The 14,964-nt window shown below is 36.2% G+C and overlaps 1 protein-coding gene across 1 annotated transcript in view; it reads left to right on the forward strand.

Annotated features, from left to right (window-relative positions):
- HPSE2 (heparanase 2 (inactive)) overlaps positions 1 to 14,964 on the forward strand; it is a 730,238-nt gene that overhangs the window by 554,538 nt on the left and 160,736 nt on the right. Inside the window, exon 8 of the mRNA XM_020996755.2 lies at positions 1,664 to 1,770. Coding sequence (XP_020852414.1) covers positions 1,664 to 1,770 — 107 coding nt within the window. The remainder of the gene's footprint in view (positions 1 to 1,663; positions 1,771 to 14,964) is intronic.

Raw genomic sequence — 14,964 nt, forward strand, 5'->3', positions numbered from 1 at the left:
TGTCAAGTTGATCTTCCTAAAGCATGACTCTGGCCATGTTCCCGCAGTTCAGTAAACTCCAGCGGCTCCTTGTCACATCCAGTATCAAATATAAAATCTTCTATTTAGCATTCAAAGCTCCTCATAACTTCTCCCCATTGTACCTTTCCAACCTTCTTATTCCTTACTACTGCTCCCCCCACCTACTCTGTGACCCTTTAACACTGACCTTCTTGCTATTTCTTGAACAAGATACCCCATCTTCAGACTCCAGACATTTTTCCTGGCTGTCCCCTATATCTGGAATTCTCTCCTACCTCATTTCCACCTTGTGGATTTCCCTGGTTTCCTTCAGGATCCAACTAAAATCCCTCCTACCAGAAGCTTTTCCAGTCCCCCTTAATGCTTTTCTTCTGTTGATTACTTCCAATTTATCCTGATATATATTATTTGAATATAATTGCTTGCATGTTGTCTCCCCTATTAGACTGTGAGCTCCTTGAAGACAGGGACCATCTTTTGCCTTTCTTTGTATCCCCAGAGGTTAATACAGTAGCTGGCATATGATAGTAAGTCCTTGTTACAAATTTATTTTTTCTTTCTTTCCATTTTTAATCGGGAGAAGGCTTAGGAGGAGAGGGTGTTAGCAAGAGTGATGGGAAAAAAGGCCATTGAAATGCTTTAAAATACACAAAAAGAACAGAAGGAAATTCAGAATGGAGCACAGATGAGCAGGACAGCTTTAACAGTAACATGGAATTTATTAGATCCTTAAAAAAAAACAAGCCATATGACATGCAGATTCATGGTTTTATATGTAGAATCTCCTTTTGTCTTCTGCTATATATGTGAAAATTATCGTTTTTGTTTTAATAGTAAAAAATAAATAAATAAAGTTAATCAGTAAAAAAGATTACTTTAAGTAGGACTTTCATGTTTGATATGTCCCATTAGGAATAATATATACCATATTTTAATAACTTATCACACTGATTCATTTTCAATTTGTGATCTACATTCATTCTTAGAGATTTTTGTGTTGTTTTGTATTTTTTCCTTTTTCTTATATCTGTATATAGAGATTCATTTTTCCTTTTGAGCTTCCATATTTTTAAGTTAATATCTTCTGGAAAAGACAAAAGTACCACATAAATACTTCATAAATTTTTAGTCAAAAAGTTACAATGAATCATTCAGTATTATAGTCCTTGGATTAGAGACGGAGATAGTGTTATTGTCCAGAGGATCTGGGTACATTTTTGCTTCTCTACTCTTCTATAGCACTTCATTGTGCAACTTTCTAACCATGTAACATTTTGCATTATAGCTGTCTTTCTTTTTGTCTTATCCAACTGTTTTAAATTCAATGAAGGGAGAAATTTTGTCTTACCACCTAGTTTAGGGCTTGGCAAGATGGTAGGTACTTACTTAAGTACTTAAGGAGCCCTTCCTGTGACAATTTCCATTTCTGCTTAGCTCTGAAAGAGAAATAGAAAAGTTCCTAGCATGTGCAGACTATCATTTTGTAGAACTTCTCATTTAGGATTACCCAATCCAGGGCTAAGACCTAGGAAGAGCACACAGGAAGATTTTAATTGCTAAAGGGCAATGTGTTTTTTTTCTGGCATGCAAGGAGAAGAGGTTTATTTTCTCATAATTTTCATGGCTTTTGTTTTATAAACAGGTGGTAAACACATATACCCCAGGGAAGAAGATTTGGCTTGAGGGTGTTGTAACCACCTCAGCTGGAGGCACAAACAATCTCTCTGATTCCTATGCTGCTGGATTCTTGTGAGTAACATCTGAATTTCAGATATAAGGTGATAAGAAGGAAAAACTATAGCATTCCTGCTTTGTTCCTGATTATCTTGTTCTGCCAATTTTGGCAACCAGACTACTTGAGAGGTAGCTTGGATAGAGTGCTTGATTTTGAGTCTGAAGACCTTCGTTCAAATTCTGCCTTAGACATTTCGTAAGTGTGTCATCATGGACAAGTCACTTAAACTATCTGATCCTAAACTTCCTCACTTTAAATTCAGATAAGCCCATCCTCTACTCTTCACTCTCACTCTTCCCCCTCTCCTCCACATCCAATAAGTTGCCACATCTTGTTGATTCTCCCTTTAGAGCATCTCTCGAATTCAGTCTCTTCTCTTCTTTCCTTATGATTCCACTGCTCCCTTATTTTTATTCAATGTCCCCTTATTGCACCCGAGGCTACTACTGCCCCCCAGATCATTCCATCACCCCTGGGGACAGTATTGCCTACTTTGGGAACCTATGAACAGGAATCTAGAAGGGAAACATATGTGGGAAGAAAACTCATATGTTCTATCTTATACCTCCCAGGGAGCTATTTTCACCAGCTTACCTAACTGCTACATCATTGACAACCTTTGTAAAGTACATTTCGGTTTTCCTGGTTCCAAGACCATCTCTTTTTCCGCCATACCATTTTGCCTCTTTAAATGAATGTATATTCTTAATATACTATGCTACTTGTTGCCTATTTTATTTATTCTATTTTTATGAATAAGGCATACTTTTTAATGGCTATAGTCCAGTCATGAATCATCCTCTAAAGTGTCAGTGATATTTGTGAGGCAAAACTTTCCTTGTGCTTTAGAATCTCTAGTTTACTTTGTATATTGCCTATATTTTGCATTTTGGTGTAGACATCTGAGACCATGGATTTGTGATATTCTCTCTTGGATGTTAGCTCCTGTGGATTTACTTTAACATCCTTTATTAGATGTTGGTTCCTATAGAATATTGGGCATATATGGCAGCCAAGAAAGCCAGAACAATCTTAAGCAGTATTAGGAGAGGTGTAGTGTGGAGAACTAGGGAGCTATGTACTCTGTGTTGGGTAGACCACTTCTGAAGTATTATTTCTTGACACCAAATTTTGGGAAATACAACAGAAATATGGATAGTGTCCATAGGAGGGAAGCCAGGATAAAGAAGGGCTTTAAATCTATTCCCTCAATTGAATGGAGCCAAATTCTAGAGCTCTCAGGTCAAGAGACTACATTGGAGGAGGGGAAAAGACATCTTGATACATATATTCAAGTATTTGAAAGTAGAATATTGGCAGTTTTCTTTGATAATTTCTTCAGAGATGATATCTAGGCTCTTTTTTCAATCATGGTTTTCAGGTAGTCCAATACTTCTTAAATGATCTCTCCTGGATCTATTTCCTAGGTCAGTTGTTTTGCTAATGAGATATTTCACATTTTCTTCAGTTCTTCATTATTTTGACTTTATTTGATTCTTTCTTGATGTCTCATAAAGCCATTAGCTTCTACTTGCCCAATTCTAATTTGGGGAGCAGCAACAGGGGTTAAGTGACTTGCCCAGGGTCACACAGCTAGTAAGTGTTATGTGTCTGAGGCTGGATTTGAACTCAGGTCCTCCTGAATCCAGGGTTGGTATTCTATCCACTGTGCCACCTAGCTGCTTTCTATCCCCATTCTAATTTTTAAGGAGTTATTTTCTTCAGTGAGCTTTTGTATTTCCTTTTCCATTTAGCCAATTCTACTTTTTAAGGCATTCTTTTCTTTTTTTTTTTTTCGTGAGGCAATTGGGGTTAAGTGACTTGCCCAAGGTTACACAGCTAGTACATGTCAAGTGTTTGGTCTGAGGCCTAATTTGAACTCAGGTCCTCCTGACTTCAGGGCTGGTGCTCTATCCACTGCGCCACCTAGCTGCCCCCTAAGGAATTCTTTTCTTCAGTTAATTTTTGTATCTTTTTTTATTTGGTTAATTCTGCTTTTCAAAGCATTTTTCTCTTCATTGGGTTTTTATACCTCTTTTCTCATTTGGTCTATTTCTGTTTTTTTAAGTTGTTATTTTCTTCAGTATTTTTTTGTGCTTCCTTTACCAAGCTTTTGACTCTTTTTTCATGATTTTCTTGCATCACTCTCATTTCTTCTCCCAATTTTTCCTCTACTCCTCTTACTTGATTTTTAGATCCTTTTTGAGCTCTTCCATGGCATGAGACCAATTCCTGTTTTTCTTTGAGGCTTTAGCTGTAGCAGTTTTGGCTTGTCTTCTTCTCAGTTTGTGTTTTGATCTTCCCTATACCATAGTTACTTTCTGTAGTCTGGATCTTTTTTTGTTGTTTGCTCATTTCTCTGGCCTATTTCTTGACTTTTAACTCTGTGCTAAAGAGGGGCTCTGATTCCAGAGCGGAGAAGGCATTGTCCCAAATTTCAGGGGTTTTGTGTAGCTGTTTTCAAAGATAATTCTGGGGACCTGTAAGTTTTCAGTTCTTCCAAGGTGGTATGATCTAAGGAGATGTGTCTTTACTATTTTCCCATAAGGCAAATGTTCTTAACCTCGTGCCCATGGACCCTCAAGGGATCCATGTATAGATTTCAGAAGGTCCATGAACTTAGGGGAAAAAATTACTTCTTTATTTTCACTAACCTCTAACTGAAATTTAGCATTTCTTTCAGTTATTTAAACTATTACTCTTAGAGTGGTTCCGTAGGTTTTACCAGATTGTCAAAGGGGCCCATGTTGCAAGAAAGGTAATATCTCCTGCTCTAAGGCCATTTTCTTAAAAAACATTTATTCTGTAGTTGAGTTCACTGCTATCACACATGGTCAAGAGGGATTAGAAAGGTTGGCCTAGTGCTACGTTATTATTTTCTACTGATAGTGTGCTCTTCAGAGGAAGTCCCAAACTCTTGTGGTAAGCCCATTCTCTAACATGTCATAAGTAGCCTTTATCTTCTTCATTAGAGTTGCCAGTGCACAGGAACCATATCAAATAGAGCATCGGCATCAGTGTTGGTCCTATTTGACTGTTAATATGTGTTGAACTCATCGTTGGCTCCAGACTCTTCCCACATCTACAGCATCCCATCTTAGTGCTTATCAGGCTATGTCACTAGGTGTTGTTGGTCCATACCTAAAATCCAAGTCTATGCATATAGTCACAAAATTTTTAAGTGGTAGCCTGCTTTAAAACCAGGTATTCTTAAATTGTAGATAAGGTAATAAGTCTTAGTATCTGTGAGAATCCTATTGGATTGGCTTTTGGTTGACAGTACTCTCTTGTTACAAAGCTAGTTCCCAAGCCATTTATCCAAAGGACTTGCTTGGATCAGGGAACGCCATAAGGTAGCCAACGAAGTTCTTAATGTCTGATCACATCTCTCACCTTGGCAATTTCCAAAAGATGCCAGGTAGTCAAGGACTGATTGCTCTTTTTCTGCTCCTTCTATTTGTGGGTTTTCCCAAAGTTATAACCACATATCAAATCATTGTAAAACTTAGTAGTGGTCTCTATAAATCTCCAACATTATGTACCAAACACCAGAAATATATTTAGTTTTTATTAATTCTTTGGGCATAATTTTGGAGAGGTTGTCAATATTTCTATCTTCTTGGGGTTTGTGTTCACTCTACTGAGCTGTAATGTGATCCATGTACTTGAGAGTAGCCTAGAAGAACTGGTACTTGCTATCAGCAGCTTTAAACTAGTGACTTCTAACCCATCTATTACCTTCAGAGGTCTTTCCTCATGCTGTTCCAGGTCTTTCCTGCATGTTATGAAATCATTCAGATGAGCCAACACCCATGGTTTTTTTTTAACCATATTTTCCACTCTTCTTAAGTTACTATAAAATTCCTTTGTTTGCCATTCTTAAGGAAAAGAATCCTTAGTCCTCTCTCATTCTTGCTTTCAGTTCTTCTAAGTCGCTTGTCCTGTGGTTCCATTAGCTGAAAATTTTATAGTCATGGAATATCTTTCTCACCATTGTGTGTGTGTGTGTATACACACACAGATATATATGTGTGTGTGTATACATATATATGTATACATTTTTAAATCCATTCCAGTGTTCACAGTCTTCACTGTTCAGAGAATCTGAAGTCTAACTCTAATTCTTCATGTTGCAGGTTAAACTCATTTTACTCCTCTTTTGCCAGTTGTCATGTAAAGACATAATATAAATTATGAAAATTGTATTGTTGTTCAGAGGAAAAAAACAGACTTGTTCATTTTGTGTTTTACTTGTAAAATAGAATAATAGACACTTAGAAGAAATTGAAAAGAAAATCCTAGCAAAAAGAATATAGCAATATATTTTAAAAAATTACTCACTCTGCCCAAGTTTAATTTTTACCAGAGGTACCAATGTAGTTCAGCATTAGAAAAATAATTAATATACTCATATTTTAAAAAAACAGCCCAAACCATAGAATTATTTCAATAGATGCCTCCAAATCCTTTAACAAAGTACAACACACATTTATTTTAAAAACTCATCAAGGCATGGCTGGCATTATTTGCAACATACAGGAGTAAAGCAAGGTTGCCTTCTTTCCCCACTATTATATGCCATAGTTCTAAAAATGCCAGTGCTAACAGTAAGACATGAAAAAAAGTCAAAGGCATAAATACTGGCAAAGTGGAGACAAGATTATCCCTGTTTACAGATTTACTTAGAAAATACTAACGAATCAGCAAAGAAACAACTTAAGAATAACTTCAGTAAGGCAAGAGTATAGCAAATAATCCACAAGAATCATCAGCATTTCTGTTTATCAAAAACACAAATCTGAAAGAAATAATAGGGCAGTCTCACACAAACTACCTATAAAATGCAGAAAATATCTGAAAGCCAATCTACTAAGACACACTCAAGACCTTCTTAGGTACAATTACAAAATACTCTATAAAAAAAAATAATCCAGAAAAAAGAACTATGGAATCTGAATGCAGATTGAAGCATATTATTTGCTCTCTCTCTCTTTTTTTTTTTGCTTTGTTTCTTCTTTCTCGTGGTTCCTCCCATTGATTCTAATTCTTCTTTACAACACGACTAATGTGAAAATAGGTTTAATATGAATGTATATGTGGAGCCTATATCAAATTGTGTGTTGTTTTTGAGTGGGGGGAGTGGAGGGATGGGGAGAAAATTTGTAACTCAAAATCTTATGGAAGTGAATGTTGAAAACTAAAAATAAAATAAAGAAAAAGTTAAATAACTTGATGGGCATTCAGTACTCATGATTGGACCAAGACAATATAATAAAATGGAAATACTATCTAAATTAACTTAGTAGCTAGTGCTAGGGTCACACAGCAAAAAAAAAAAAAAAAGAGGAAGAAGAAAAAAGAAACAAGATAATAGAAGAAAACATGATCAGGTATTTTTCACAGCTAGGAGGAGAGTTCTTAACCATATAAGTGATAGGGCCAATCACAAAACATGAAATAGATAACTCCAGTCACTCAAAGTTGAAAAGCTTTTGCATGAACAAAATCAATGCAATTAGAATGAGATGAGAACCTGTCAATTTGGGAGGGAAATCTTTGTATCAAATATCTTTGAAAATTTTCTGGCAGCCTATATATGTGTGTATCTAATTTACATAAGTATGTAAGACCAAGAGCCCAGTGGATGAGTGGTTGAAGGCCATGCACAAATAGTTCTTAAAAGAATTATAAACTTAACCATATGAATGATTGCTGCAGATTACTAATAATAAGACAAATACAAATCAAAACCACTCTGAAATTTTACCCCATTCAGCAAATTAGCAAAGATGACAAGAAATAGGATTAGTCAGTGTCTGAGGGAATACAGAAAAATATTAACACTAATGCACTGTTGTATTATTACAAATTGCTATAACAGTTCTGGAAAGCATTTTGGGATTTTGCTAAAGAAGTACCTAGAAGTCCATACCCCTTGGGCCAGAGATGCCATTACTAGACATATGCCCCAAGGAGGTCCAGTATAGAAAGAAAGGTCCTATCTGCACCAAAATTTTCATAATAGCACTGAAACAACCAGAAATAAGTATGTCCCTTGGTTAGAAAATAGTTTAACAAACTGTGGTATATGAATGTGATAAGAAAAGATGAATATAAAGAATTCAGAGAAGAATAGAAATTATATGTATTTCTGTCGGGTAAAGTAAACAGAACAAGGGAAGATAGTCATGGTGACTGCAGTGATGTAAAGTTAAAAGAACCAAAACAAAATGAAATTCGAGTCTTTGTAGTTTTAATGACCCATTTGGCTCTGTAGAAGAATTGAGAAAATGTACTTGCCACCCTTCATTGCAATTAGGTGACTACTGTTATTTTCAGTTGTGTTGGTTAGTTTTGCTGAACTGCTTTTTTAAATTTTTTATTCTTTCTTTAAAGAAATGACTCTCTGGGTAGAGAAGAAGGAAATTATTCAGAAATCAATGTGATGTAAAATCAAAATGTGTTAATAAAAATAAGATTTTTTTTTTAGGCAATTGGGGTTAAGTGACTTGACCAGGGTCACACAGCTAGTAAGTGTCAAGTGTTTGGTCTGAGGCCTAATTTGAACTCAGGTCCTCCTGACTTCAGGGCCGGTGCTCTATCCACTGCACCACCTAGCTGCCCCCAAAATAAGATTTTTTTTTAAGTGCCAGGAATGTTAGAGTTCAAAACAAGATGAGGCTAGTGATGAAGTGCTAAAGAAGAGGAGTGGAGGGTTGCTGTGTTGGAGGCAAGAAGAATAAAACAAGATATGGAACCACTGGTTGTGGTTAATGAGATCACTGGTTGGGATTCATCATAATGAACAACACAGAGAAGGCAAAACTTAAGTCATATTTTGATACCGAGCAGTATGATCTTTCAACTTGGAAGGCTAGAACCAAAATGGTTAACAGGGAATTAATGCCTAGGCTAAGATAGAAGATGCTAGGAGAGCATCTGGCTGACCTCAGTAAGTTCAAGAAAGTTTTGAGTCAGCAACATCTTAGGATACTGACAAGAAACCAATGGAAGTTATTGCTTAATAGCTATCAGTGATTTTTGAAAAAGATATAACAGTTCTGGAAAGTATTTTGGGATTTTGCTAAAAAAAGTGCCTAAAAGTCCATAACTTTTGGGCCAGAGATGCCATTACTAGGTATATGTGCCAAGGAGGTCCAGTATAGAAAGAAAGGTCTTATCTCCACCAAAATTTTCATAATAGCACTGAAACAACCAGAAATAAATATGATATGCCATAAGAGAGAAAGATAAATGTCCTCATTCCCAAAAAAGAAAAAAGAGCTCATATTTCACAATATGATTTGAAAGTCCAACAGAACCCTATCTTCTATACCTTATTGTGGCACAAGGGTAACCCTGGGTTGTCCAAGGCTATGCCCTCCCAGTATAGGATCTAGAATGCTTTGCAGTGCTTCAGAGCTTTGGAGTATAGTTTTGATAGCAGAATTGTCTGCTTTCTGAAGACCAGCCTGGCTAGGTATTCAAAGCTTAGGCTGGTCTCTTGTTAATGAATTCTTTGGACTTGGCAGTCCATGAAACAAAGAAAACCACAGGGTGCATCAGTTTTCAGTTTCCCAAAAGTTTTAGTAAAATTTTCAGCTAATAAAGGTTTAAAGTGCTCTAAGACTTTAAGGACAACCTGTATAAAGTGGTCTTTACTCTTGTGAGTCTGCTTTCAGCTTCTGCATTGACAGAGATAGAAAAAAGGGCCAAAGTTGCTTATAATCACACACTCGTTAGATGGTCTATAAACATAAACTTAGCTGTTACTCTGAATTTGACATCTTTGTCTAGTGACCAAAAAGGAGAAATATGACTAAAGGAACTCAATTTTAACAGTCTTGACATTCTCACTATAAATGAAACCAGAAGCCAAAAAGAGTTGCAGCTAAACGAACAGATGGTTCACAGATTCTCCTCAGAGAGGCCAATAATGGAATTAGTAGAATTGGTTTTATCATGAGGCCATAGACAACAGAGACATCATTTAATGGGACAGTTGGTTATCTAGTATTTTATTTCTCATGATAAATATTTTCAAAAAGATCACTTTGAAAATAATATCATTCATGCACCAAAAACTGTTGTAGAGGAGAAAGAGGTGGAGAAATTGTATAAAGAACTTGATTAAATTCAATTTTAATTAAATTTAAAGGAACTTGATTGAATCAAATTAAATAAACATATTTTTGATACTGAGTTCAGTACAGAGATGAACATAAAGTGGTGGACGTGACAAGCAAAAAATAGCATCACAAAAATGTAATGTACCATATTTTAACAGATAGGAAATGACTTGTTACTGATGTGGTAGCCATTCCTGAATCAACTCTGTGTACAGTCATACCATTAATTTGTTAGAGCAAAGATGAAAATTAATACAAAGCTATAATGAATAAAAGGGCTGCTTTATTTAAGAGATTTTTTTTATGTCAAAAATGTGATGTGGATGGAAGTAAACATTGATTAACACTTATGAAAATTTCAAAGAAAAGTGTAAGTGTAAGACATTTACCATAATGAGACCAGAAATGCCTAAAACTTCCTTAGTCAGGAAACACTTCATTTGCTTGCCAAGCAGAGATATGGCAGCTAAGAGGAATAATGTTTTAGAACATAAACTTGTTTGTAAAATCTTACAGAAGAGGAAGGTGAAAGCTTTCAAGCAGTGAGAAGCAATGAACTGGGAAGAAAGCTTAAAAAAAGTTGATGAGTGACCCAGAGTAATGCTAAGGGCATTTAAAAAATGAAACTAGATGTAAGACAACAAACTGACAAAACAAGAAAAGGATCTGCGTGGAATTTCATAATTCTCTTTGTTGTCGAGGCCATTGGAGCCATCACATTTGGACTCAGCATCACAGTCCTAGATGTGGAGTAATAGAGACAGTGGAAATACAACTTAAGACCACACAGATAGGAAAAGCAGCTGGATTGTGCTCAAGACAACACAATTTTGAAGGTATCATGGGATCTTGGATTTTGAGCTGGAAGGGACTTCTGAGATAATCTAGGCTAACACCTTCATTCTACAGATAATGAATCTGAAACTCAGGGAGATTAAGTAATTTGCTTAAGGTCACAGAAGTAGTAAGTGCTAGAGCTTGTAATCATCTCTCAAGTTATCTGAAGGGGATGATTCAAATGTGTGGGAAAAAATCTCAGACCTTATGACTGCCAAAAAGAGAATACCAAGCAAACTCACTACAAACTCATATGTCTACTTTCCTATTTATGTAAAAAATTTGTGATAATAACCCACAAAAATATTGAGGATATTTTTGGTGGGAATAATATAAGGGAAAATGGTGAATTTTGAAAGGATATTCCATAGTAGAATCTTCACAATTGTTTGAAACATATAAAGAATGTATGATTTCACCTTGTGTTTTTGGTTGGTGATTATTAAAAAGCATTTAATTCATTAGTAGACAATTCTGTCTTAAAGGCCTGACTCCCATAAATTGTCCCCTATTTATATATTTAAATTACATAAGATAAAATTATAGCGAACCTTATCCAACAGCCCTGCATATGTTATTATCAAGTTAGGTATAAAATATATGTATGCTTACCAAAAGTGTTTGTTAACTCTTGGGTAAGATCTATCACAGAGTCCAAGTTGAGGATGAATTTCCTGTAAGTATTAAGAGCCTCCATATGCTCTTGTTTTGGGATACCATTATGTAGATTGTATAAAGTCCAAAACTGTTGCACAGCCTTCTAAATGAGATGCAGTCATTCAAAGAGTTCAGCCTAACTATCCATGCAGGAAAAACCAAGTGGATTTCTAAGCTATGATATGCAGTTGAATGGGGCACTTACAGTAGAGTTCATCTATCAGTGCTGATTTAAGATTGGAGCATTATTTATAAATCTGCTGATTTATGATAGAACATTATGGCCTTCAAAGAATTGAAGATGCTAATCACCCAAAAGGCAATGAATTAGGTGCACGTTGAGTATAAGCAGACTGCAGCACAGAACTAATAAGGAATTATGAAGTGGTGCCCGTGATTTCATCAAAGAAATGTATGAAAAAGATGAGCTAATGACATGATGAGAGCAATGCATAACTGATAGACAGTCTGTATGCCCATTTAAATTCTTGGCATGTGAGAAAGACTTGAGGAAAGCCTACAAACATTAGTTGATCTCTTTCAGTAAACTAAAAGAAGGACACAGAAACACTTACTGTGAGCTGTGGCAAATGTATGGGAGAATATTGATGAGGATGGTGCAGGATAGGCAGTCATGGATGGGCTGTGATCTGCATTGATGAGATCATAGATCCTTTTGAGAATTTAAGGAGGGGGGAAGCTGGTGTGCTTGACTTTGATTACTGGAAAAATGCTCAGGAATTATTATCAAGATAATTTGTAAGCATTTAGAATGAGATCAATAAAATACAGACTGGTAAATTGAGAACAATTAATGTCAAATTAACTTCATTTCCCTTTTTTTAGGCTAAGATTAAATATAGTAAAGATAAATGTAAGATCCTATGCTCAGATTTTAAAAATTAACTCACACATACAGAATGGGGGAAAGAGTAATTAGACAGTAGAAAAAATATTGTAAAAAGGTCAGAAAAGTTTAGTGAATTATAAATTCAGAATGAATCAACATTGTCACATGGCCATCAGAAAAGCTTGTTCATTCTTAGACTAAGTAGAGGATATTGTTGGGAGGAGGTATTTTGTGTCCCTCATATCCTCCATAAGAGTTGAAGGAACTAGAGATCTTTAGCCTCTGAAAGAAAAGTCTTAGGGAGGAGTTAGTATTTAAAGGGCTGTCTTACAGATGTCATCCCCCTGAGGACAGAACTACTAGAAGTAGGTATATTTCTGCAAAAAGAAAAGTTTCTCAACAATTAAAGTGCTCAAAACTAAACTGGGCTGTCTCAGGAGGTAGTAAGCTCACTGTCACTAGAATCTTTAATCAGAAAATAGGTAACCATTTGTTGTGAATAACAACAACAAGAATAATGATGATATAAAGATCTTATTTTATCCTCTTAGCAACTCTGGATAGTAGATCTTACTATTATTTTACAGATGAAGTATGCTAAAATTAAATGACTTGTCCAGGTTCACACAGTTAGTAATTGTCTGAAGCAGGATTTAAATTAGGATCTCTCCACTTACCTGCTAAGAATGCCTAAGGATTAGAAGATCATAGATTTAGATCTGGAAGGGACCTGAGAGGCTCTCTAGTAATAGCTTTTCATCTTACTACAGGGATTAAGTAATTTGCTCAAGGTCACACAAGGTAGTAAGTAGGAGATCCAGGATATGAGTCCGGGTCCTTTGTTTCCAAATTTAGCACATATTCTACTGACCTGTTTTTCCTCTTTGTAAATCTAAATTCTGTGATTTTGTGAATGCTTTCCCTATCAATTACATCTAATCAGTTGCTAAGTCACGTTGATCTCATGTACATAATATCCTTTGAATACATCCCACAGGCCTCATTATTATTACTACTATTAGTAATAGTAATCTATTATTGACTCTGCTATTTTTTCCCTCAGTCCATCCTCTGTATTCCTGCCAAACTAATTTTCCTTTTGTACATGCTTAGTAATGCCACATCTCAGCTTAGACACGCTTCAGTGGCTCCCTATTGCCCGCAAAATAAAGTGCAAACTTCTTTTCCCTCCACTATCTTTCTTTTCCTGTTTTGTCTTGTATTATTATGCTCTGTATTTGTTAAATTCTAGTCACACTGAACAACATATATCTCCTGCATTTTCCTACCTTTCCTGTTTTTAGTTCATGGTGTTTTGTATGCTTAGGAGACCCTCTCCATCACTTCCTCTGCCCTTTTAAATCCTACCCATCTTTTGAAGAAGAAAGAGCATGTCATCCTTGACCTCTCAATAGCCTTTTGACACTTTCAGCCACCCTCTTCTCCTTGAGAATCTCTTCTCTGTAGGTTTTCTTGACTGCTCTCTCTTGATTCTCCTCCCACTTGTCTAACCATTCCTTCTCAGTCATCTTTGCAGAATCTTCATCCAGGTCATGCCTGCTAACCATGGATGTTCCCCAAGGCTTTGACATGGACCCTCTTCTCTTTTCTCTTTTTGCTATTTCTCTTAATGATCTCATTAGCTCCCATAGACTCAGTTAGCACATCTATGCAGATAATTTTCAGGTTTATACAACCCTAATCTCTCTCCTGATCTCCGGCCTCACATCTCCAGTTGCCTACTGGATATCTCAAACTGGATGTCCCCTAGACATCTTAAACTCACTATTTCTCCTCTCTTCCTAACTTACTATGGAGAGCACCACTATCTTCCCACTTACCAAGGCTCCCAACCTAACTGTCATCCTTGACTCATTCTTGCCTCCATACTCTCTTTTATCCCTTATAGCCAATCAGTTGCAAAGTCCTGTTGATTCTTCCTTTTGAACATCTCTCTTTTACAGCCTCTTCTCTCCTTTATCATTGCCACCACCCTGATACAGGCCCTCATCACCTCATAGCTATACTATTACAGTAGCCTTTAGATTAACCTCCCTATTTCAAATGTCTCCCCATTTCCACCTGTCCTCCAATGAGTTTTCAAATTGATGATTTTGATGGTGATAATAATAGCTAACATTTATATAGCGCTTACTGTGTGCCAGGCAGTGTGCTAAGCACTTTACAATTAGTATGTCATTTGATTTCTACAACAACAGTGGAATGTAGGTATTATCATTATCCTCATTTTTTATAGATGAGGAAATTGAGGCAAACAGAGGTTAAGTGACTTGCTCAGGGTCACAAGCTGGTAAATATCTGAGGCTGGATTTGAACTCAGGTTTCCTGACTCCAGACCCAACACTCTATCCACTTTGCCACCTTGCTAGTTAAACTGAAGCCTATTGAGGTGACTTGCTCAAATTTATATGCTAGTAGATAGCAGAACCAAGATATGAACCCAGGACTTCTAACTCCAAATTCAAAGCTTTTTCTGCTACAATGTCCAATCAGTAGTTGTATGGGAATGGGGAATGGAGAGAAGGAAACAAATCCCTGCCATACTAAGAGTACTTTAAGGTAGCCTTAAACATATTGATTCCCCTTTGCAAGTAGGTAAAAATAGGGTTCGTTAATTAAGCTACATTTTTAAAACAGCTGCTTTGTTTAATGTACTCTATTGTTCTTAGAGCTATGGGCCATGCAAGGAGGTATCAGGCATGGCCCCTCTTAAT

The sequence above is a fragment of the Phascolarctos cinereus genome, unplaced genomic scaffold (genome assembly GCF_003287225.1).
Source record: "Phascolarctos cinereus isolate Bilbo 61053 unplaced genomic scaffold, phaCin_HiC Scaffold_3;HRSCAF=262, whole genome shotgun sequence".
Classification (NCBI taxonomy): domain Eukaryota; kingdom Metazoa; phylum Chordata; class Mammalia; order Diprotodontia; family Phascolarctidae; genus Phascolarctos; species Phascolarctos cinereus.